General features: G+C 42.2%; 3 protein-coding genes across 3 annotated transcripts in view; all 3 read left to right on the forward strand.

Annotated features, from left to right (window-relative positions):
- The first annotated feature begins 4,128 nt into the window (after window positions 1–4,128).
- LOC117772983 (odorant receptor 131-2-like) lies at window positions 4,129–5,073 on the forward strand. The gene has a single exon (XM_034604638.1). It carries the CDS (start codon window positions 4,129–4,131, stop codon window positions 5,059–5,061), a length of 933 nt encoding a protein of 310 aa, XP_034460529.1. The 3' UTR covers window positions 5,062–5,073.
- Window positions 5,074–7,195: 2,122 nt separating this feature from the next.
- Window positions 7,196–22,796, forward strand: part of p4ha3 (prolyl 4-hydroxylase, alpha polypeptide III) — a 34,251-nt gene continuing 18,650 nt past the window's right edge. The window contains exon 1 of the mRNA XM_034604210.1: window positions 7,196–7,359. Within this exon, the coding sequence (XP_034460101.1) occupies window positions 7,247–7,359 (113 nt within the window). The 5' untranslated portion in view covers window positions 7,196–7,246. The remainder of the gene's footprint in view (window positions 7,360–22,796) is intronic.
- LOC117772669 (odorant receptor 131-2-like) lies at window positions 13,648–16,827 on the forward strand. Its single transcript, XM_034603993.1, has 3 exons — window positions 13,648–14,573; window positions 16,511–16,557; window positions 16,706–16,827. Exons 1-3 carry the CDS (start codon window positions 13,648–13,650, stop codon window positions 16,825–16,827), a joined length of 1,095 nt encoding a protein of 364 aa, XP_034459884.1.

Consider the following 22,796-nt stretch of genomic DNA (forward strand, 5'->3'; position numbering starts at 1 on the left):
ATTAAAACTCCAGGACAACAGAAGGGGAATACAAAGTATGGGATGCATATTTGATAATTTATATCATATAAAATATGTAATTTATATCGTTTAAAATCATGAGGGGAGAGGGGGGAGTGGGGAGCTGGCTCATTAGCATTTAAAGGAACAGGCACTCAAAACAGGTCACTCTGTGGACGGCTGTTTTATACAGGGTAAAAAGGGTGCTGTTTTATATGATCCTTGTGGTATTTTGACCAAAGTATGTTACAGACATTTCATTAAGACCCCAAGGAACCAAATCAACTTGTGGTAAAATGGGCATACAATGTCCCCTTTAAGGTAAAAATAAAAATACAAATGTTTGGATTGGTTGCTCCCTTTAAGTGTCTGGATCATCTGGAGGAACCGGGAGAGGTTCTGGTCCTATCTTCAGCGCACGGGAAAAAGCAATGAATTGAGGGGGTTCTCTGTATTTATTACCTGAGAAATGTCCGGCCTCCCTCCAGGGGGGTCCGTGGGGTCTGTTGGCTCTCAGCCAATGGAAGGCCGGAGTTTAAACTCGGGCGGCGGTCCAAAAAACATGGATGCCCCAAAAGCATTCTGGGTATTTTTCGGCCTCACAGCAGGAAACAACTCGAGGCAGGCTGTTAAAGGCCCATGTAGGCCTCATCCTTCCTTTGTCTGGACCCGATCCCCAACAGTAACATAATGAGACCACATTTTCTTGGGGTTTTCTTTGTTGCATCCTTTATTAATCCCATCCTCTAATAGCTTTTTAGTTTATTTCACTGGAAATAGTTTTATTGTACTCCACACTTAAATAGGCCATTTAATATTTCACTAAAGCTCTTGATGCCAACAGATTAGTAAGAGCATTGATTCTGTCTAATTGCCTGCAAATAACTTATCTGCTGAATTGACATCCTCTGGGGTTCAGAGGCAGAAAGTTTGTTTTGCACAGTTTGGTCCAATCCCCTGCAGACGTGTCCACTGACGCAGGACGTGCGTAAAGAGTGGACGAGCCCCCTCTGAGCTGTTCTCTATAGAGTCAACTTGTTTGCCAAACAAGTGAAAACTTCAGGTTGCGCAATTATACTCAGGAGCTTTACGTTAATCAGCCAGTCTGTTAATTACTAAACAGGGGATATGAGACTTGTCCTCTAATTGTGCTCTGGAGATGTCGCGCACTGCAGCAGCTCACTCCAATGGAGAACGTGTCGGAAAACACTCTTCATGTGATTCATGATCGTTTTGAATAACTACACTCTTAATATACCTGTAGGTCAATTGTGCTGTGATGACTGACATGAGTGATGTGGTTCAAGAGCCTGACACTGAAACACTGTTAAAAAAGTGGCACCAGGTTTGTGTCAGATCAGTATCATATATATTAGTCCAAAAAATTTAATAAACAAAATATGAGTTTTTACTCTGCAATTTGCAGATTTTGAGCATTTTCCTGAATTTCCAATCTAGAGGTATTTACTTGTAGTAATAGTACAATAAGTATAATTCCAGGATAGTAAGAAACCCATTAAACAATTACAAATATACAGTGCTGAAATGCACAGTACTGATCTTTACAACGACTGTCAATGATATTTACCCTCCCTCATGTATGCACAACCACAGTCAAACATCCTCGAACCCTGAGATAAACCATCTTTCTGCCGTGCACCACACATGTGTCTTTTCACCATTATATATATGTCTTATCACACGGCCTGGCCTCTGTGCACTGAACACGAAATCCAGTAAGAACTCAGTTTAAAATTAATCAGGTAACGGCTGCATTCAAACAGGAACATTGGAGGAGTAAGTTAACAGTCATGGAAATATTGACCTAGTAATATTGGACTGGGAATATTTCTAGTATTAGAAATGTTGCATTTTTAGGAATATGGGATAAGTGTGAGTGTAATTTTACAGGTAAAATTCTGCAGTGATAGTAACAACACTTAATGCTTTCACAGGCGTCAGTGAGACCCAGCAACTCTGGATCCTGCAGTAATGGACTCACTGAGAGAGAGACTCAGCTTCACTGACTGCAGTGACATCTACAGCTCACAAAGCGTCGCCTGCATTGACGTCAGCACTGTGAGCTGAAGTAAGAAGCACTGCTGCCAAAAACACTTTGCTCAACAGTTCACAAACTGCACTGAACGAGTCTGGTCCAGCTCACGTGGAAGTGTCCTCTCAGCAGAATCCTCTCAGTGCCAGCGATCGATACGAGAGCCGCCCCCGTGACAGCTGGAAACGGCTCAGTTGAGTGACAGCACCACATCAGCAGGAAATAAATAGTTAGATAGATTAATTAAAAATACTTTAACTTAAACAAAATTTGTCCACGTTTTTCAATTCTGTGCTGAAGCTATCTGTTTATTTTCATAAGAAAATATGTCCTGTTGCACAATGTGTTCATGCACCTGTCGTACATGTGAGGTCGACGATGTTCATGATTTTCACCCCACAGGGCAAACAGGATGGAGAAATAATGCCGCTGGTCAAACAGGTTCTCTTAATATCCTGGTTTAATTCTGATCCTCTACATACTGGTTTACATACAACTTTGCTGCAGCTGGACAACAGAACCACACTGCTGCAGTGACAGATGGCACTTCGGTCATATTAAAGGTTCAGTGTGTAAGATTTATGTGAAAGGGATCTATTGGCAGAAAGTGAATATAAAATAATCCTAGTGATGTTTTCACTAGTGTTTCATCTAAATTGTATGAATTGTTGTTTTCTTTACCCTAGAATGAGCCGTTTATATTTAAATACTTTATATTTACATCAGGAGCAGGTCCTTTCTAAGGAGGCCGCCATGTTTTTTACAGTAGCCCAGACTGGACGAACTAAACACCTTTTGAGTTTTTATGACAACTGAAGGCTGCCACAGCTTCTCTTTCATGTTTGGAAGGGGTGAGGTGAGGGGTTCAGCTGCAAAATGCAACTTCACCACTAGAGGTCACTAAATTCTACACACTGAACCTTTAAGTTAACATAGACAGAAATATTCCAAAATCAACCCAATTAAGACATAAGTCTGAATAAGACACTGCCATGTCAACAGCATGCTCTGATGATCCTCACCTGAATAAGGTCATAACCAGAATAAGCAATAATCAAATCAAGACATGTGGAGTAGTCACATGACGGGACATGTATACAGTCTTAATCGCATTAGAACGTCTTATTAGAGTTTTCACAGCATCTTGAAACATCATGTACACGACAATTACCAACTGCTTGACGTCATAATCAGACTTTGCTCTGTAACATGCAAACAGGAATATGAATGGAATATTCTATTAGCAACTCATGTGAACATCATACTTAGAATAATGTAAATCAACAGCTTATTGTAGACAGTGTGGATCATCAATTATTTGAGTGGCAAACAATGTAAATGATGTTGGAAATTGATTTACTGTAAAAGTAATTACACTCTGCCAAGACTTTGGTTTGGAGACATAACTGATGTATTTAGAGATTTTTAAACAATAAATAATACTTTTAAAAGAATCCCGGTTTTATGACTTTGCTCTGAAGGGGTTCTGAGGGTCCTGACCAAGTTCAGTGCAACATCACTTGTGACGTGTTTGTTATGATTTTAAGTTGCTATGATTTAAGAAAAGTTTCATGTCACAACACTCTCCATGTTCAGAGCTTCTTTCCACAGATCTCATCTCAGCCCGTGAGTCCAACTCCCTACTGAAATCTGTTGATGATGAGAAACATAATGCTTAATGATGAAAGCATGAAATGACTTTATCTCTGGAGGAATCGGGCCTATATCAGACAAAACATATAGGAACGAGGCCAGAGATTAGAGGGAGAACGTCTCAGGAACGTTCATCGAAGACACATCTTATGATGAGAAGAATAGAAATCTGAACTCTTCTGACGGACGAAGACATTCGTAGGTGAATGAAGTGCTTTGTTATTTTGAAAATTGGATGTTTATTGAGGCAAAGTTCAAACTGCTTTACAGTCAAAGGAGTATTTACAATGTTGGAGGTTTTCTGTAAGTTATCAAGTAGATTATGTTGTTGCTTTTATGTGTGTATTCATTTTATTTCTCAGTATGTACATGGAGCTTTAAGTGCTTTAACATGTGTGCTCCCCGGCCTCCACAGCTGCAAAATGTCGAATCTGACTGAGCTTCAAACCAACGCAACCTCCCACAAGAGCCTGTCTGTGATCATCAAGGTGTGTGTGGTCATCCCGTTCTTCTGCGTCTTCCTGTGCTGCATCGCTGTCATGCTGCACATCTTTGCGTCCCACAGGCAGTTCCTGGACACGTCCCGCTACATCCTGTTCGCCTCCATGCTGGTCAACGACACCCTCCAGCTCATGACCTCTGTGCTGCTCTTCCTCTTCGTCATGGGTCAGGTGAAATTTGGTCTGGTATACTGTGTTCCCCTGCTCTTCTTATCCACTGCCACTTTCCATAACACCACCTTTATCCTGGCCACCATGTCACTGGAGCGTTACATTGCCATCGTCTACCCCCTGCGACGCCCGGCTTCCTGGCGCTCAGACCGTATCTGGATCATTATTCTGTCTCTATGGTTCATCAGCTGCATCTACCCTGTCATTGACTTCTCCATCGGGAAACGTGATCCTTCTGTGGATGTCCTCTCCACCCCTGTGTATTGCGTAACTATTTTTGTCAACCCCTCTCCTATCCAGATGTTGTTCAAAGCTGCTGTCAGTTTGCTCTTCTTTGCAGTGGTCGCAGTCATCATCCTCTTTACATATGTGAGAATCCTGCTGGAGACCAGGAAGCTGAGACAGGACCGAGTGTCCGTGAACAAAGCCATGCACACGGTGCTGCTGCACGGCTTCCAGCTGCTGCTGTGCGTGCTGGCCTTCAGCCATCCCATCACTGAGTCTCTCATAGTGCTGCACGTCAAGTGGCAACACGACGACATCTCCTTTTTTAATTACTTCTGTTTCATCCTGATTCCACGTTTTCTGAGTCCGCTCATCTACGGCTTCAGAGACCAGAGTCTCAGGGGCTACATCGGGAAAATGTTCCTCTGCTGCTCAAAGAAAGTCAAACCCTGGTCGTAGAATTAAATAAGATTAAAGAGGAGTCAGGAGCCCATGTGAACATTGGAACAGGTTTATATTCTTACTTTTCACACAAACAAGCCTTTAAGAGACGCTTCTTAATGCACTTCCATTGTAAGTAATGGTGACAAAACACAAAGTCCTTGTTCTTCTGGGTAAATGTATATGCCATGTGTATCTGCCATTTTAGTGTGAAATTCTTAAAAAAAACATGGGCTAAGTTATGACAAGTCCTTTCAAAAACAAAATTTAAATTTCTTTCCTCCAAAAAGGCCTCAGAGGGTATTAAAAAAGTCTTAGACAGTCATTTTGTTTATGAAACATCATTGTATCTTAATGAAACAGTTGATTGTGCTGCAGAAGACTCATCAATCCCTTTTTGTTTTTTGTCAGTCAGCAGCATCAGATCTGCAGCAAACACTGTCACTACTGCTGCTTTAGGTTGCTCATTGTCTCATGATGAAAAATGTAAGAAGAAGCTTAAAATAAATTGTATTGCTTGATTCATTGCCCATTTCATGAAACATTTCTGGATCCACTGAATGATTATTATCAGTGGAAATGTGTTATATGAGTCCATGTGATATGAATTAAAATATTATAAGTCCTAATATCCCAACTGGTTTTTCATCATACTTTCAAACATGTGCCGATGTTATCATGAAACATATTTAAAAGTATAAAATTGTTTTCTTTGTGTCTGTTAAATGTCTGAAACCTAGTTTTATGAAATCTGCAGCAACCCCGTTCTTGCATATACATAAAGGGAGTGAACATTTCAAGTTGTACTGATGTAATTCAAAGATTATTCGTGACGCAGAGAGAACAGAATGTACAATCTCTGAACAAGAAATAACCAGACACTGATTAAACCTTGTGTGTCCACAAGATCGACACATTTATGGATCCGCCACCAGAGTCAATACAGGTTGTTGACAGTTGTGGGATTGAATTTTAGTTGTTATGACACAATCTGGCAGCTGCTGTGCTTCAGCCTCTCTCTCTCTCTCCAATTGAGCATGCACTGCTGATCCTGCAGGATTTATGAGCAAGTCTGTGACTGAGCTTCACACTTTATAACGAATATTATAAAAATTTAAATACCATAAATGTTTGAACAATGCACAAATAAGTGGGCTGAAATTCCCATTTGAATATTTATATAGTTGTATGTAAGCAGCCTAAATGCAAGTTTCCCTTGATGCTGGTAAAGATGTGTCAGAATTGTGTTATAGATAATAAATAAAAATACAAAATGTAACCCTCCAAGTCAATCTGTTCTCCTGAAATACACAAATTTAAACTTTGAACATGTTTTGTTTGCACTGTCCATTAGAAGGGAAACTATATTGAACAGATGCCCATAGGCCAGATATATTACGTACATTACTCACATTTTATTGAGTAATTAAAAAGTGATTAAAAGTAAATTCCTTGTGAACTGGTGGTTTCAGTTGAGTGGTTTATGCATGTCACAGTCACACATGTAGTTTAATCGTACATGGAATCACAACAACAACAATAATAATAATATTAATAATAATATAGTAATAATAATAATTATAATAATAGCCTAATTACATCAATAATTAATTAATCTCTCTACTCAAGTTTATGGAGCTTTATTGCTACAGATGGGATGTTGTTCAGCACTGTTGCCTGCAGATGTCGCTGTGACTCCAAACTTAAGACCCATATGCACCTATCGCTGTGATTTATCGTCACATAAAAACAAATAAATCAAATTAAATAAATATAATTATATATATAGGCTATAATAAAGGTGGCAAGTTGATCTTTGTATATCATACAATAAGTTGTTTGCAGGCAACCAGGCTCAAATTTAATAATTTAATCAGAATAATTTGCACAAACAACCTAAATAAAAGTTTGGAATACTCCTGTTGTTGTTGTAGAGGAAATAAACTAGTGTGATGAGTGTAATGGTGTAAAACCCATCTCCTCAGGCTGTGGGTGAAAGCTGATCTCACATGTGAAGAGGACCTGGAGGCAGGTTTGATTCTGACAGAGGAGCCTGCAGGAGGAGGAGGAGGAGGAGGAGGAAGAGGAGCTCAGACTGAGGAGCTGCTGCAGGAGGAAGGACATTTAACTGTTTGCTGTGGAGAAGAATCTTCTCACACGTGTTTTGTTCGGCTGCGTTGTCCTGACTGTGTCCGCAGGAGAAATGTACACATCGCTGCTGAACGTCCGGCAGGCGATCAGTGTTGAACGGAAGCTGATCGATGACCTGAGAACTTACATCGACCACGAGTTTGAGAGGCTGCAGGATATCAGGCGGTGAGTGATGGTGGCAAAGTGGAGGTGGATGGTTTCTATACAATTCTCTACCTGCATGTTGGATATTCAATAAACAATGATTCCCCCAGAGATTTGTGACTGTGAAATCCTGAGAGAGAGACAGAGCTGCACCTCTGTTCTGTATTTAGGGAAACATCTGCTTTAATTCCCAGATGTGTTTTACTTTGAAAGTGGTCATGGGTTTTGTCCAGTGAACAGTACTGGAGCTGCGACATATAGTGGACAATTAAAAGTTTGTGGACATGATGATGATCAGAGATTTCACAAGGATATGATCATGAGATAAGATACGATAAGTTAAGATGAGTTAAAACAAGACACAAGACAAGTCATGAAAGTTAGGATAAGGTAAGTTAAGACAAGACAAGTTGAGATACGATAGGATCTTCTGGTGGAACCTCCACAGAAATGGTGAGGGAGACGTCGACACCCTGCACGCCGGCTGCCCCGTGCTCAGTCAAGAACAACTGCTGTATATCACTAAAGAATATATAATCATACACATTTCATGAAAGTCTTATTTTTATACCATCAGGACTGTAAGTAATGTTGTGCAATAGTAGGTAGACTTGATGTTGGCTAATTATTAATAATAAAATATGATTATTAAAATAATACAATTATTTATTAAAATAATAAATGTATTAATTAAAAACAATAAAGTTATCAATTAAGAATGAAATAATTAATGAGAAACAATAAAATTATCAATTAAGAATAATACAATTTGTAATTATAATTTATCAAAGACGGGGCACCACCCTGGTATCAGGGACCAACAATCAATCTGTAAAGATCAGTCTCATAAAATCTCAATATTTACTATTAATGATTGTAAAATGAACAGTGAAGGTTTAAGTTCAAGCACTGGCTATCATGTTCCAGCTGTAGTCACATACATATGCACAAATAATCACAAAATACCGGTACTTTAAATACAATAGAATTTATTAAAGATAATAACCTCAATGTTAATTAATGACTATTATCCTAACAAGAATCCACTATATCAAAGATAACAACACTAGCACTTAACACGATTTATAACACACATGTAATACCTGTGTGTAGGTCTGTGTGTGTGTGTGTGAGAGAGAGAGAAGGGGGAGTCAAGATGGCGTACGAAGTCACGGGGGATGACGTCGTATTACTGAATTTAAGATGGCGGTCTAACCGCGTGGTGTCGTGTTTTGAATTCAAGATGGCGGTCTAACCGCGTTGTTTGACCAACAGGAAATGGAGAACAAAGGGATGCTTTTGTCTATCTCGTGGTTCAAAGCGCCGAATGGCGTCGAGATGCGATCGCACTCTCTAAGTCCCTGGACAGGTATAACACGTGAATTATGTGGATGCAGGTCGGAACGTGTGTGCAGGCGGGTTTAGGAGAAAAGAGAGAGAGAGAGAAAAGGAAACATGCAAAGAGTGATCAGAGGAGATCTCAAACACCGCCAGAGACAACTTTGCGGGGACTTTACCACTCGGTACCCAAGCGGATGAACTAAGATCCGTCCAGCTGTGTACCGATCTTTTAATGGGTTAAAATCTCCGCAAAATTGGTCTAACGGTAAACAGTGCCGCGATGTGGCCGTAAACGCAGATTCGTCACGACGCGATGACACAAAACAAAGGGACTCGGCGGTCCTACAGAAATATACACTCAAATAATAACACGCTAATGTTTAAACTAGTCTCTGCCCAGACATAAGCCTCTTACTTGTGTTCGTGGCCTCTAGAGTAGCTGATTCGCGCGGTGGCTGATTGCGCGGTGGCTGATCGCGCGGTGGCTGATCGCGCGGTGGCTGATTCGCGCGCTGCCTCGCAGCGAGGCTGCGAGGCAGCGCAGCGCCGTTCTCAAGCCCGCAGCCGCCTGGCTGTTCACACGGGACTCGCATTTCTCCGCGCTGGTCAGCCCCATAGACTGTATATATAAGGTCAGCCCGCGATTCTGCTTTCTCCGCTTGTTGTTGTACCCGTTGAATGTCGGGGTTCGGGGGTAAATGATGGTCTTCATAGCCCCCCCCCCCCACCCCTCTCTTTCTCTCTCTGTCTGTCTGCTTGTGTGCTTGTAGTGGATGGACAGAGTTATGTCCATCCATGGACATAATGGATGGACAAGGATGTGGATGGACATGGATGGACAAAATTAAAACTCCAGGACAACAGAAGGGGAATACAAAGTATGGGATGCATATTTGATAATTTATATCATATAAAATATGTAATTTATATCGTTTAAAATCATGAGGGGAGAGGGGGGAGTGGGGAGCTGGCTCATTAGCATTTAAAGGAACAGGCACTCAAAACAGGTCACTCTGTGGACGGCTGTTTTATACAGGGTAAAAAGGGTGCTGTTTTATATGATCCTTGTGGTATTTTGACCAAAGTATGTTACAGACATTTCATTAAGACCCCAAGGAACCAAATCAACTTGTGGTAAAATGGGCATACAATGTCCCCTTTAAGGTAAAAATAAAAATACAAATGTTTGGATTGGTTGCTCCCTTTAAGTGTCTGGATCATCTGGAGGAACCGGGAGAGGTTCTGGTCCTATCTTCAGCGCACGGGAAAAAGCAATGAATTGAGGGGGTTCTCTGTATTTATTACCTGAGAAATGTCCGGCCTCCCTCCAGGGGGGTCCGTGGGGTCTGTTGGCTCTCAGCCAATGGAAGGCCGGAGTTTAAACTCGGGCGGCGGTCCAAAAAACATGGATGCCCCAAAAGCATTCTGGGTATTTTTCGGCCTCACAGCAGGAAACAACTCGAGGCAGGCTGTTAAAGGCCCATGTAGGCCTCATCCTTCCTTTGTCTGGACCCGATCCCCAACAGTAACATAATGAGACCACATTTTCTTGGGGTTTTCTTTGTTGCATCCTTTATTAATCCCATCCTCTAATAGCTTTTTAGTTTATTTCACTGGAAATAGTTTTATTGTACTCCACACTTAAATAGGCCATTTAATATTTCACTAAAGCTCTTGATGCCAACAGATTAGTAAGAGCATTGATTCTGTCTAATTGCCTGCAAATAACTTATCTGCTGAATTGACATCCTCTGGGGTTCAGAGGCAGAAAGTTTGTTTTGCACAGTTTGGTCCAATCCCCTGCAGACGTGTCCACTGACGCAGGACGTGCGTAAAGAGTGGACGAGCCCCCTCTGAGCTGTTCTCTATAGAGTCAACTTGTTTGCCAAACAAGTGAAAACTTCAGGTTGCGCAATTATACTCAGGAGCTTTACGTTAATCAGCCAGTCTGTTAATTACTAAACAGGGGATATGAGACTTGTCCTCTAATTGTGCTCTGGAGATGTCGCGCACTGCAGCAGCTCACTCCAATGGAGAACGTGTCGGAAAACACTCTTCATGTGATTCATGATCGTTTTGAATAACTACACTCTTAATATACCTGTAGGTCAATTGTGCTGTGATGACTGACATGAGTGATGTGGTTCAAGAGCCTGACACTGAAACACTGTTAAAAAAGTGGCACCAGGTTTGTGTCAGATCAGTATCATATATATTAGTCCAAAAAATTTAATAAACAAAATATGAGTTTTTACTCTGCAATTTGCAGATTTTGAGCATTTTCCTGAATTTCCAATCTAGAGGTATTTACTTGTAGTAATAGTACAATAAGTATAATTCCAGGATAGTAAGAAACCCATTAAACAATTACAAATATACAGTGCTGAAATGCACAGTACTGATCTTTACAACGACTGTCAATGATATTTACCCTCCCTCATGTATGCACAACCACAGTCAAACATCCTCGAACCCTGAGATAAACCATCTTTCTGCCGTGCACCACACATGTGTCTTTTCACCATTATATATATGTCTTATCACACGGCCTGGCCTCTGTGCACTGAACACGAAATCCAGTAAGAACTCAGTTTAAAATTAATCAGGTAACGGCTGCATTCAAACAGGAACATTGGAGGAGTAAGTTAACAGTCATGGAAATATTGACCTAGTAATATTGGACTGGGAATATTTCTAGTATTAGAAATGTTGCATTTTTAGGAATATGGGATAAGTGTGAGTGTAATTTTACAGGTAAAATTCTGCAGTGATAGTAACAACACTTAATGCTTTCACAGGCGTCAGTGAGACCCAGCAACTCTGGATCCTGCAGTAATGGACTCACTGAGAGAGAGACTCAGCTTCACTGACTGCAGTGACATCTACAGCTCACAAAGCGTCGCCTGCATTGACGTCAGCACTGTGAGCTGAAGTAAGAAGCACTGCTGCCAAAAACACTTTGCTCAACAGTTCACAAACTGCACTGAACGAGTCTGGTCCAGCTCACGTGGAAGTGTCCTCTCAGCAGAATCCTCTCAGTGCCAGCGATCGATACGAGAGCCGCCCCCGTGACAGCTGGAAACGGCTCAGTTGAGTGACAGCACCACATCAGCAGGAAATAAATAGTTAGATAGATTAATTAAAAATACTTTAACTTAAACAAAATTTGTCCACGTTTTTCAATTCTGTGCTGAAGCTATCTGTTTATTTTCATAAGAAAATATGTCCTGTTGCACAATGTGTTCATGCACCTGTCGTACATGTGAGGTCGACGATGTTCATGATTTTCACCCCACAGGGCAAACAGGATGGAGAAATAATGCCGCTGGTCAAACAGGTTCTCTTAATATCCTGGTTTAATTCTGATCCTCTACATACTGGTTTACATACAACTTTGCTGCAGCTGGACAACAGAACCACACTGCTGCAGTGACAGATGGCACTCGGTCATATTAAAGGTTCAGTGTGTAAGATTTATGTGAAAGGGATCTATTGGCAGAAAGTGAATATAAAATAATCCTAGTGATGTTTTCACTAGTGTTTCATCTAAATTGTATGAATTGTTGTTTTCTTTACCCTAGAATGAGCCGTTTATATTTAAATACTTTATATTTACATCAGGAGCAGGTCCTTTCTAAGGAGGCCGCCATGTTTTTTACAGTAGCCCAGACTGGACGAACTAAACACCTTTTGAGTTTTTATGACAACTGAAGGCTGCCACAGCTTCTCTTTCATGTTTGGAAGGGGTGAGGTGAGGGGTTCAGCTGCAAAATGCAACTTCACCACTAGAGGTCACTAAATTCTACACACTGAACCTTTAAGTTAACATAGACAGAAATATTCCAAAATCAACCCAATTAAGACATAAGTCTGAATAAGACACTGCCATGTCAACAGCATGCTCTGATGATCCTCACCTGAATAAGGTCATAACCAGAATAAGCAATAATCAAATCAAGACATGTGGAGTAGTCACATGACGGACATGTATACGTCTTAATCGCATTAGAACGTCTTATTAGAGTTTTCACAGCATCTTGAAACATCATGTACACGACAATTACCAACTGCTTGACGTCATAATCAGACTTTGCTCTGTAACATGCAAACAGGAATATGAATGGAATATTCTATTAGCAACTCATGTGAACATCATACTTAGAATAATGTAAATCAACAGCTTATTGTAGACAGTGTGGATCATCAATTATTTGAGTGGCAAACAATGTAAATGATGTTGGAAATTGATTTACTGTAAAAGTAATTACACTCTGCCAAGACTTTGGTTTGGAGACATAACTGATGTATTTAGAGATTTTTAAACAATAAATAATACTTTTAAAAGAATCCCGGTTTTATGACTTTGCTCTGAAGGGGTTCTGAGGGTCCTGACCAAGTTCAGTGCAACATCACTTGTGACGTGTTTGTTATGATTTTAAGTTGCTATGATTTAAGAAAAGTTTCATGTCACAACACTCTCCATGTTCAGAGCTTCTTTCCACAGATCTCATCTCAGCCCGTGAGTCCAACTCCCTACTGAAATCTGTTGATGATGAGAAACATAATGCTTAATGATGAAAGCATGAAATGACTTTATCTCTGGAGGAATCGGGCCTATATCAGACAAAACATATAGGAACGAGGCCAGAGATTAGAGGGAGAACGTCTCAGGAACGTTCATCGAAGACACATCTTATGATGAGAAGAATAGAAATCTGAACTCTTCTGACGGACGAAGACATTCGTAGGTGAATGAAGTGCTTTGTTATTTTGAAAATTGGATGTTTATTGAGGCAAAGTTCAAACTGCTTTACAGTCAAAGGAGTATTTACAATGTTGGAGGTTTTCTGTAAGTTATCAAGTAGATTATGTTGTTGCTTTTATGTGTGTATTCATTTTATTTCTCAATATGTACATGGAGCTTTAAGTGCTTTAACATGTGTGCTCCCCGGCCTCCACAGCTGCAAAATGTCGAATCTGACTGAGCTTCAAACCAACGCAACCTCCCACAAGAGCCTGTCTGTGATCATCAAGGTGTGTGTGGTCATCCCGTTCTTCTGCGTCTTCCTGTGCTGCATCGCTGTCATGCTGCACATCTTTGCGTCCCACAGGCAGTTCCTGGACACGTCCCGCTACATCCTGTTCGCCTCCATGCTGGTCAACGACACCCTCCAGCTCATGACCTCTGTGCTGCTCTTCCTCTTCGTCATGGGTCGGGTGAAATTTGGTCTGGTATACTGTGTTCCCCTGCTCTTCTTATCCACTGCCACTTTCCATAACACCACCTTTATCCTGGCCACCATGTCACTGGAGCGTTACATTGCCATCGTCTACCCCCTGCGACGCCCGGCTTCCTGGCGCTCAGACCGTATCTGGATCATTATTCTGTCTCTATGGTTCATCAGCTGCATCTTCCCTGTCATTGACTTCTCCATCGGGAAACGTGATCCTTCTGTGGATGTCCTCTCCACCACTGTGCATTGCAAACCTAGTCTACTCACCGCCTCTCCTATCCAGAAGTTGTTCAAAGCTGCTGTCAGTTTGCTCTTCTTTGCAGTGGTCGCAGTCATCATCCTCTTTACATATGTGAGAATCCTGCTGGAGACCAGGAAGCTGAGACAGGACCGAGTGTCCGTGAACAAAGCTGTGCACACGGTGCTGCTGCACGGCTTCCAGCTGCTGCTGAGCGTGCTGGCCTTCAGCCATCCCATCACTGAGTCTCTCATAGTGCTGCACGCCATCTGGCAACCAGAGGATATCGCCTTTTTTAATTATTTCAGTTTCATCCTGATCCCACGTTTTCTGAGTCCGCTCATCTACGGCTTCAGAGACCAGAGTCTCAGGGGCTACATCGGGAAAACGTTCCTCTGCTGCTCAAAGAAAGTCAAACCCTGGTCGTAGAATTAAATAAGATTAAAGACACGAGACAGGTTTATATTCTTACTTTTCACACACACAAGCCTTTAAGAGACGCTTCCTAATGCACTTCCATTGTAAGTAATGGTGACAAAACACAAAGTCCTTGTTCTTCTGGGTAAATGTATATGCCATGTGTATCTGCCATTTTAGTGTGAAATTCATTAAAAAAATATGGGCTAAGTTATGACAAGTCCTTTCAAAAACAAAATTTCAATTTCTTTCCTCCAAAAAGGCCTCAGAGGGTATTAAAAAAGTCCTAGACAGTCATTTTGTTTATGAAACATCATTGTATCTTAATGAAACAGTTGATTGTGCTGCAGAAGACTCATCAATCCCTTGTTTGTTTTTTGTCAGTCAGCAGCATCAGATCTGCAGCAAACACTGTCACTACTGCTGCTTTAGGTTGCTCATTGTCTCATGATGAAAAATGTAAGAAGAAGCTTAAAATAAATTGTATTGCTTGATTCATTGCCCATTTCATGAAACATTTCTGGATCCACTGAATGATTATTATCAGTGGAAATGTGTTATATGAGTCCATGTGATATGAATTAAAATATTATAAGTCTTAATGTCCCAACTGGTTTTCCATCATACTTTCAAACATGTGCCGATGTTATCATGAAACATATTTAAAAGTATTAAATTGTTTTCTTTGTGTCTGTTAAATGTCTTAAACCTAGTTTTATGAAATCTGCAGCAACCCCGTTCTTGCATATACATAAAGGGAGTGAACATTTCAAGTTGTACTGATGTAATTCAAAGATTATTCGTGACGCAGAGAGAACAGAATGTACAATCTCTGAACAATAAATAACCAGACACTGATTAAACCTTGTGTGTCCACAAGATCGACACATTTATGGATCCGCCACCAGAGTCAATACAGGTTGTTGTCAGTTGTGGGATTGAATTTTAGTTGTTATGACACAATCTGGCAGCTGCTGTGCTTCAGCCTCTCAGTTTCTCATTGAGCATGCACTGCTGATCCTGCAGGATTTATGAGCAAGTCTGTGACTGAGCTTCACACTTTATAACGAATATTATAAAAATTTAAATACCATAAATGTTTGAACAATGCACAAATAAGTGGGCTGAAATTCCCATTTGAATATTTATATATGTGTATGTAAGCAGCCTAAATGCAAGTTTCCCTTGATGCTGGTAAAGATGTGTCAGAATTGTGTTATAGATAAACCTCAATAATAAATAAAAATACAAAATGTAACCCACCAAGTCAATCTGTTCTCTGGGGGCCTGAAATACACAAATTAAAACTTTGAATATGTTGGGTTTTTTTGCAATGTCCATTAGAAGGGAAACTATATTGAACAGATGCCCATAGGCCAGATATTACTCACATTTTCTTGGGGATTAAAAAGTGATTAACAGTATATTTATTGTGAACTGGTTCTTTAAGTTAAGGGTGTAAAATACCATATGCATGTCACAGTGACACATGTAGTTTAATCCATATCAACATTATTCACATGTAATAATAATAATAATAATAATAATAATAATAGCCTAATTACACCAACAATTAATGAATCTTTCTTCTCAAATTTATGGAGCTTTATTGCTACAGATGGGATGTTGTACAGCGCTGTCGCCTGCAGATGTCGCTGTAACTCCAAACTTAAGACCCATATGAACCTATCGCTGTGATTTATCGTCACCTAAAAACAAATTAAATAAATATAATTATATATATAGGCTATAATAAAGGTGGCAAGTTGATCTTTGTATATCATACAATAAGTTGTTTGCAGGCAACCAGGCTCAAATTTAATAATTTAATCAGATTAATTTGCACAAACAACCTAAATAAAAGTTTGGAATACTCCTGTTGTTGTTGGAGAGGAAATAAACCAGTGTGATGAGTGTAATGGTGTAAAACCCATCTCCTCAGGCTGTGGGTGAAAGCTGATCTCACATGTGAGGAGGATCTGGAGGCAGGTTTGATTCTGACAGAGGAGCCTGCAGGAGGAGGAGGAGCTCAGACTGTGGAGCTGCTGCAGGAGGAAGGACATTTAACTCTTTGCTGTGGAGATGAATCTTCTCACACGTGTTTTGTTCGGCTGCGTTGTCCTGACTGTGTCCGCAGGAGAAATGTACACATCGCTGCTGAACGTCCGGCAGGCGATCAGTGTTGAACGGAAGCTGATCGATGACCTGAGAACTTACATCGACCACGAGTTTGAGAGGCTGCAGGACATCAGGCGGTGAGTGATGGTGGCAAAGTGGAGGTGGATGGTTTCTATACAATTCTCTACCTGCATGTTGGATATTCAATAAACAATGATTCCCCCAGAGATTTGTGACTGTGAAATCCTGAGAGAGAGACAGAGCTGCACCTCTGTTCTGTGTTTAGGGAAACATCTGCTTTAATTCCCAGATGTGTTTTACTTTGAAAGTGGTGATGGGTTTTGTCCAGTGAACAGTACTGGAGCTAGGGCTGTGCTCAAAAAATCGATATGGCAATATATCGTGACGTCCTCCTTGCTGATGCACGCATCGATGCAGATGCTACTGTATCGATACGGCATCAAATGCTGTGACGGCTGTTTTGAAAACGAAACATCACCTATGGTGCAGTGCACAATGAAGCCAATAGGTGGCAGTTTAGGCAAAAAGAGCACACGTCTCAACCCAGAACAAACATGGAAGGAAACAGTGAAAAACTGTTTCCACCGCCGGTAAAACTCAAGGCCAAGATATGGGAGCATTTCGGATTTTTGCAGACACCAGGAAGTCGGGAATTGGACATGAGTCATGCAATATGCAAGCTATGTGTAGCGAGGTGGGGAAGCGGGGATAGTGATAGGTTGCCACAACGCCACCTGGGGAATTTCACCTCCAGGAAATAACTCAACTATTGTAAGTGCAGCAGCACAGGTTCGTTTACACGGGGCAAGAGACCTGCAAGAGACGTGTTTAACTAATAAACAAAGAACTTTAATATAACCAAATAAATGCATAAATCAACAAACAAAATGAAAACAAACAGAACACCAATTAACAGGCAATACAACGCTTGACATGAGCAACACAGGGACAGGGCTGGGACTTACCGCGGCGACGACAACCAAAGAAAAAGGGGAAGGATTAATAAACTCGCCACCCGTGACACAGCAAACCAACAAAACGGGTTGTGAAGAAAACCCCGCCACCAGGAATTGGGTCGCCGCCTCAGGCCCACAGCACCTGACCAACAATAAAAGAATAATTAAAACATGTCCGCGTGGAAACAACAAAACAGAACAACAAAACACCAACCAATATAAACAGTATTTAAAAGGTTGCTAAAAAACTAGGCGTCCCTTTGTGGTGATCACTCCACGCGCCGTGAAGGTGTAGCGTGGAGAGACTCAGTGCACGAGACAATACTCCAAGAACACACAGAATTGGTCCTGAGCCCGGGCAGTCTCCAACTGTGGAGCCGTGCTCCTATCAGCTGCCACAGTTCATTAAAAGTGTGAGTTAGGATAGTGCAATTTCCGGTAAAGCCAAAACAGCAGGTCCGTCTGAGACGTGGTGGCCAATGACGGCCGACGAAGGAGCAGGGCCTCTAGGAGGGCGAAATAAACAAATTTAATAATTAATATGACAACAACTGAATTGGGTGAATGATGGGGCCATACGCACCACCCTGCAAGCCAAGGCACCGTCACAGCAACCCGGAGGGTGGGAGTCTCCCCCAGCCGTAGATGAGTCCAGCTGTTGCATGACATAAACAGTCAGCTTGGGTAAGAGAAGCAAGAAACGGCAGACAACGTTACTTACAAAGCAGACCCGCAACTGCACCCCGAAGGTCCCCCGGCGGAGCGATCCCCCGCCAGCAGTCAGTCACGCTGCGTACGAGGGGGGAAAATTAGAGGAGGCGCTGGCTGTTGCACAACCACGCCGCGGCTACAGAGGTAGCTCTTCCGCGCTATCCACGACCCACCGGAGAGGAGCGGAAACGGAAGGAGTGCGAGCCAAACACGGCCGCCTCCTTAAATACGGGACGCCCGACGTCGCCTAATGACTGGTGCGCCATTAGAACAGGTAGAGCGCCCCGCAGCGGCAGGGAGGGAGCGCGCATCTGGCTACATCTGCAGAAACAAAGTAAAATACTGCAGCAACATGACCAACCTCCGTCTTCACATGACAAGACACCACGCTGATCAGCCGCTAGCAACAGGTACTACACAGCGTGTGTCGTCTCAACCAACCCTGAATGAGGCTTTCAACTCAAAATTTCCCTCAACATCCCAACGGGCTAAGAAGATCACAAATGCACTTTTATGCTTTATATGTAAAGACTTGCGCCCGTACAGTGTTGTTGATAACGAAGGCTTCAGGCAACTGCTTAATGAGTGTGAGCCACGCTACACAATCCCCACTCGTCGGTTCGTTACAGAGACTGCAGTTCCCCAGTTGTACGCAGACGTGAAGCAACAAGTCACTGAAGCGATCTTTTCTGCAAACAGAGTTGCCATTACATGTGATGCCTGGACGTCGAGAGCAACCCAGTCATATGTAACTCTCACATGCCACCATATTTCTCCAGACTGGGAAATGGTCTCACACGTCCTGCAGACCAGAGCTATGTTTGAAAGCCACACCGGGTCAAATATTGCAGATTTGCTAGGGGACGTGGTTAATGAATGGGGGCTTGTTGACAAGGATCCTGTGTTGGTGACAGATAATGCCTCTAATATGACAATCGCCCACAATTGGCGAAGTTAGTGCACGTGAAATGCTTTGCGCACAGTCTGAATTTGGCCGCTCAACGGGCACTCAAGACGCCCACTGTTTCCCGTCTACTGGGAAGAATTCGCAGCATCGTGGCTTTTTTTAGGAAAAGCACAATTGCAAGCCATGTCCTGAATGAAAAGCAGAAGCTACTTAATCTCCCCGAACACAAGCTCATGACAGATGTAGCTACGAGATGGAACAGCGCCTGTGATATGTTGGAGCGCTTCTTAGAGCAGCAGCCCGCAATTTGCGCAGCATTACTCTCCACTGAGGTGCGGAAGAATGCCAAGGAGTTGTGGACCTTAACTGAAGCGGACCTGGCCTGTGCTGAAGATGTGGCTAAAGCCCTGAAGCCGCTAAAAGTTGCAACACTCGTTATGTCAGAAGAAAAGACCCCTACGCTGTCTGTTATAGCACCGCTGCATGCCCAGCTGTGCAACGGCGCTCATGTCCAAGCAACAGACTCGGCCGTTACGAGGGACATTAAAAACACCGTATCCGGGGATCTTGGGAAGAGATACGTGAGCGACAGATCCTTTCTGTGCATCGCCTCAGCACTAGATCCACGCTTTAAAGCGTTGCCCTTCTTGGAAGAAGACCAAAGACAGGACACGTATACCACCGTGGCAGCAGAGGCAGCGCGGATTTCTCAGGTGGGGGTTAATTAACCTTAGTTTACAAAGTGTTTTTTTGCCCGAAAAACAAAACGACCTTTTCACTTGACTTTGGTACAGCAGGTTGTGCAGTATAATGTAATGATATAACTATACAACTGTGACTCATCTTTTGTATTTATGAATGCTATGTGGTCTTGGTTATAAGCTTTATATACAGTCTATGTTATGAGTACATTTTTATGTTCTGATTTCAGAAGAACCAGAACTATGTACCAGAACAAGAAAAGGCAAAAACTTGTTCTTCCCCACCCTGCAAGAGAAGAAAGGACTCTACCTGTGCTCTAGCAGATTTATTTGGAGAGACATTTTCTCTTCCCAAAAGACTCACCTATGTCACTACATGATCAGGCACTTGATGAAATCAAGAAATACAAAGAGGCAGAGCCATTGGCTCTTACTGGGGATCCACTCAGTTGGTGGAGGGAGCACCAGGTTGCTTTCCCCTTACTATCTAACTTAGCTAGGAATACCCTCTGCATCCCAGGTACAAGTGTTGCCGCAGAGAGGGTGTTCTCCACCGCTGGAGACATAGTTACAGCTCAGAGGAGTGCTCTGAAACCTGAGCATGTGGATCAACTGGTGTTTCTGCACAAAAATCTGAAAACATGTTAAGCCTTAGCTGCCAGTACAAGGCCAATTTTAAGTTTGTTAAAAAAGATTTTATTTATTTCTTTATTATAATTTTGTCTTTATAAAAGAACTGATTTGCTGTGGACATTCTTATAGCAAATGGAAGTGCACTTAAAGTCAAGTGAAACCAGAGTATTATGGCTATTTTAAGTTTAAAAGTTAAGGAATATTTTATTTGCATTTATTAATAACTCTGAGTTGAAGGAGAATTATTTTATTTAACATTGGAGATCTTTGTTGGCCAGAATTTTAAGTGTTTTAAGTTGTGCAATCCTTAAGGCTTTGCCTTTGTTGTTATATGGAATAATAAAAAAACAACTGTTGTAGTAAATTCTGTGCAGGACATGGTCATTATTCAAAAGCAATGTGTATTGTGATACGTGTCGTATCGTGGCCTCCGTATCGTGATACGTATCGTATCGTGAGGTTGTAGGCGATACCCAGCCCTAACTGGAGCTGCAACATATAGTGGACAATTAAAAGTTTGTGGACATGATGATGATCAGAGATTTCACAAGGATATGATCATGAGATAAGATACGATAAGATGAGTTAAGACACGACACAAGACAAGTCATGAAAGTTAGGATAAGGTAAGTTAAGACAAGACAAGTTGAGATACGATAGGATCTTCTGGTGGAACCTCCACAGAAATGGTGAGGGAGACGTCGACACCCTGCACGCCGGCTGCCCCGTGCTCAGTCAAGAACAACTGCTGTATATCACACGGGACGCGCATTTCTCCTCGCTGGTCAGCCCGCAATTCACTCACATGTGGCATTTGTCTGGATCCTTGGGACTGGGAGGCTGCAGCAGTTGCTCGGGCGCGACCGCTCGCTCTCCCATGCGTGAGCTGGAATTTGTGTAAACGCCACACAGTCAGCAGCGTGGAAGACTTCCGCAGTGTTCAGCACTACTGTAACACTGGCACAAACACACAGAGCCCCCCCACTCGTTACGTCGGGTTTACACCGGACGCAGCGAGGCTGCGAGGCAGCGCAGCGCCATTCTCAAGTGCGCAGCCGCCTGGCTGTTCACACGGGACGTGCATTTCTCCGCGCTGGTCAGCCCGCGATTCTGCTTTCTCCGCTTGTTGTTGTACCCGTTGAATGTCGGGGTTTGGGGGTAAATGATGGTCTTCATAGCCCCCCCCCCCCCCCCCTCTCTTTCTCTCTCTGTCTATCTGCTTGTAGTGGATGGGCAGAGGGGGACATTTAATTATGTGATTGGGAAAATTAAAACTCCAGGACAACAGAAGGGGAATACAAAGTAAGGGATGCATATTTGATAATTTATATCATATAAAATATGTAATTTATATCGTTTAAAATCATGAGGGGAGAGGGGGGAGAGGGGAGCTGGCTCACTAGCATTTAAAGGAACAGGCACTCAAAACAGGTCACTCTGTGGAGGGCTGTTTTATACAGGGTAAAAAGGGTGCTGTTTTAAATGATCCTTGTGGTATTTTGACCAAAGTATGTTACAGACATTTCATTAAGACCCCAAGGAACCATATCAACTTGTGGTAAAATGGGCATGCTATGTCCTCTTTAAGGTAAAAATACAAACATTTGGATTGGTTGCTCCCTTTAAGTGTCTGGATCATCTGGAGGAACCGGGAGAGGTTCTGGTCCTATCTTCAGCGCACGGGAAAAAGCAATGAATTGAGGGGTTCTCTGTATTTATTACCTGAGAAATGTCCGGCCTCCCTCCAGGGGGGGCCGTGGGGTCTGTTGGCTCTCAGCCAATGGAAGGCCTGAGTTTAAACTCGGGCGGCGGTCAAAAAAACATGGATGCCCCAAAAGCATTCTGGGTATTTTTCGGCCTCACAGCAGGAAACAACTCGAGGCAGGCTGTTAAAGGCCCATGTAGGCCTCATCCTTCCTTTGTCTGGCCCCGATCCCCAACAGTAACATAATGAGACCACATTTTCTTGGGGTTTTCTTTGTTGCATCCTTTATTAATCCCATCTTCTAATAGCTTTTTAGTTTATTTCACTGAAAATAGTTTTATTGTACTCCACACTTAAATAGGCCATTTAATATTTCACTAAAGCTCTTGATGCCAACAGATTAGTCAGAGCATTGATTCTGTCTAATTGCCTGCAAATAACTTATCTGCTGAATTGACATCCTCTGGGGTTCAGAG

This window comes from Hippoglossus hippoglossus, chromosome 13 (genome assembly GCF_009819705.1).
Source record: "Hippoglossus hippoglossus isolate fHipHip1 chromosome 13, fHipHip1.pri, whole genome shotgun sequence".
NCBI classification, from domain to species: Eukaryota; Metazoa; Chordata; class Actinopteri; order Pleuronectiformes; family Pleuronectidae; genus Hippoglossus; species Hippoglossus hippoglossus.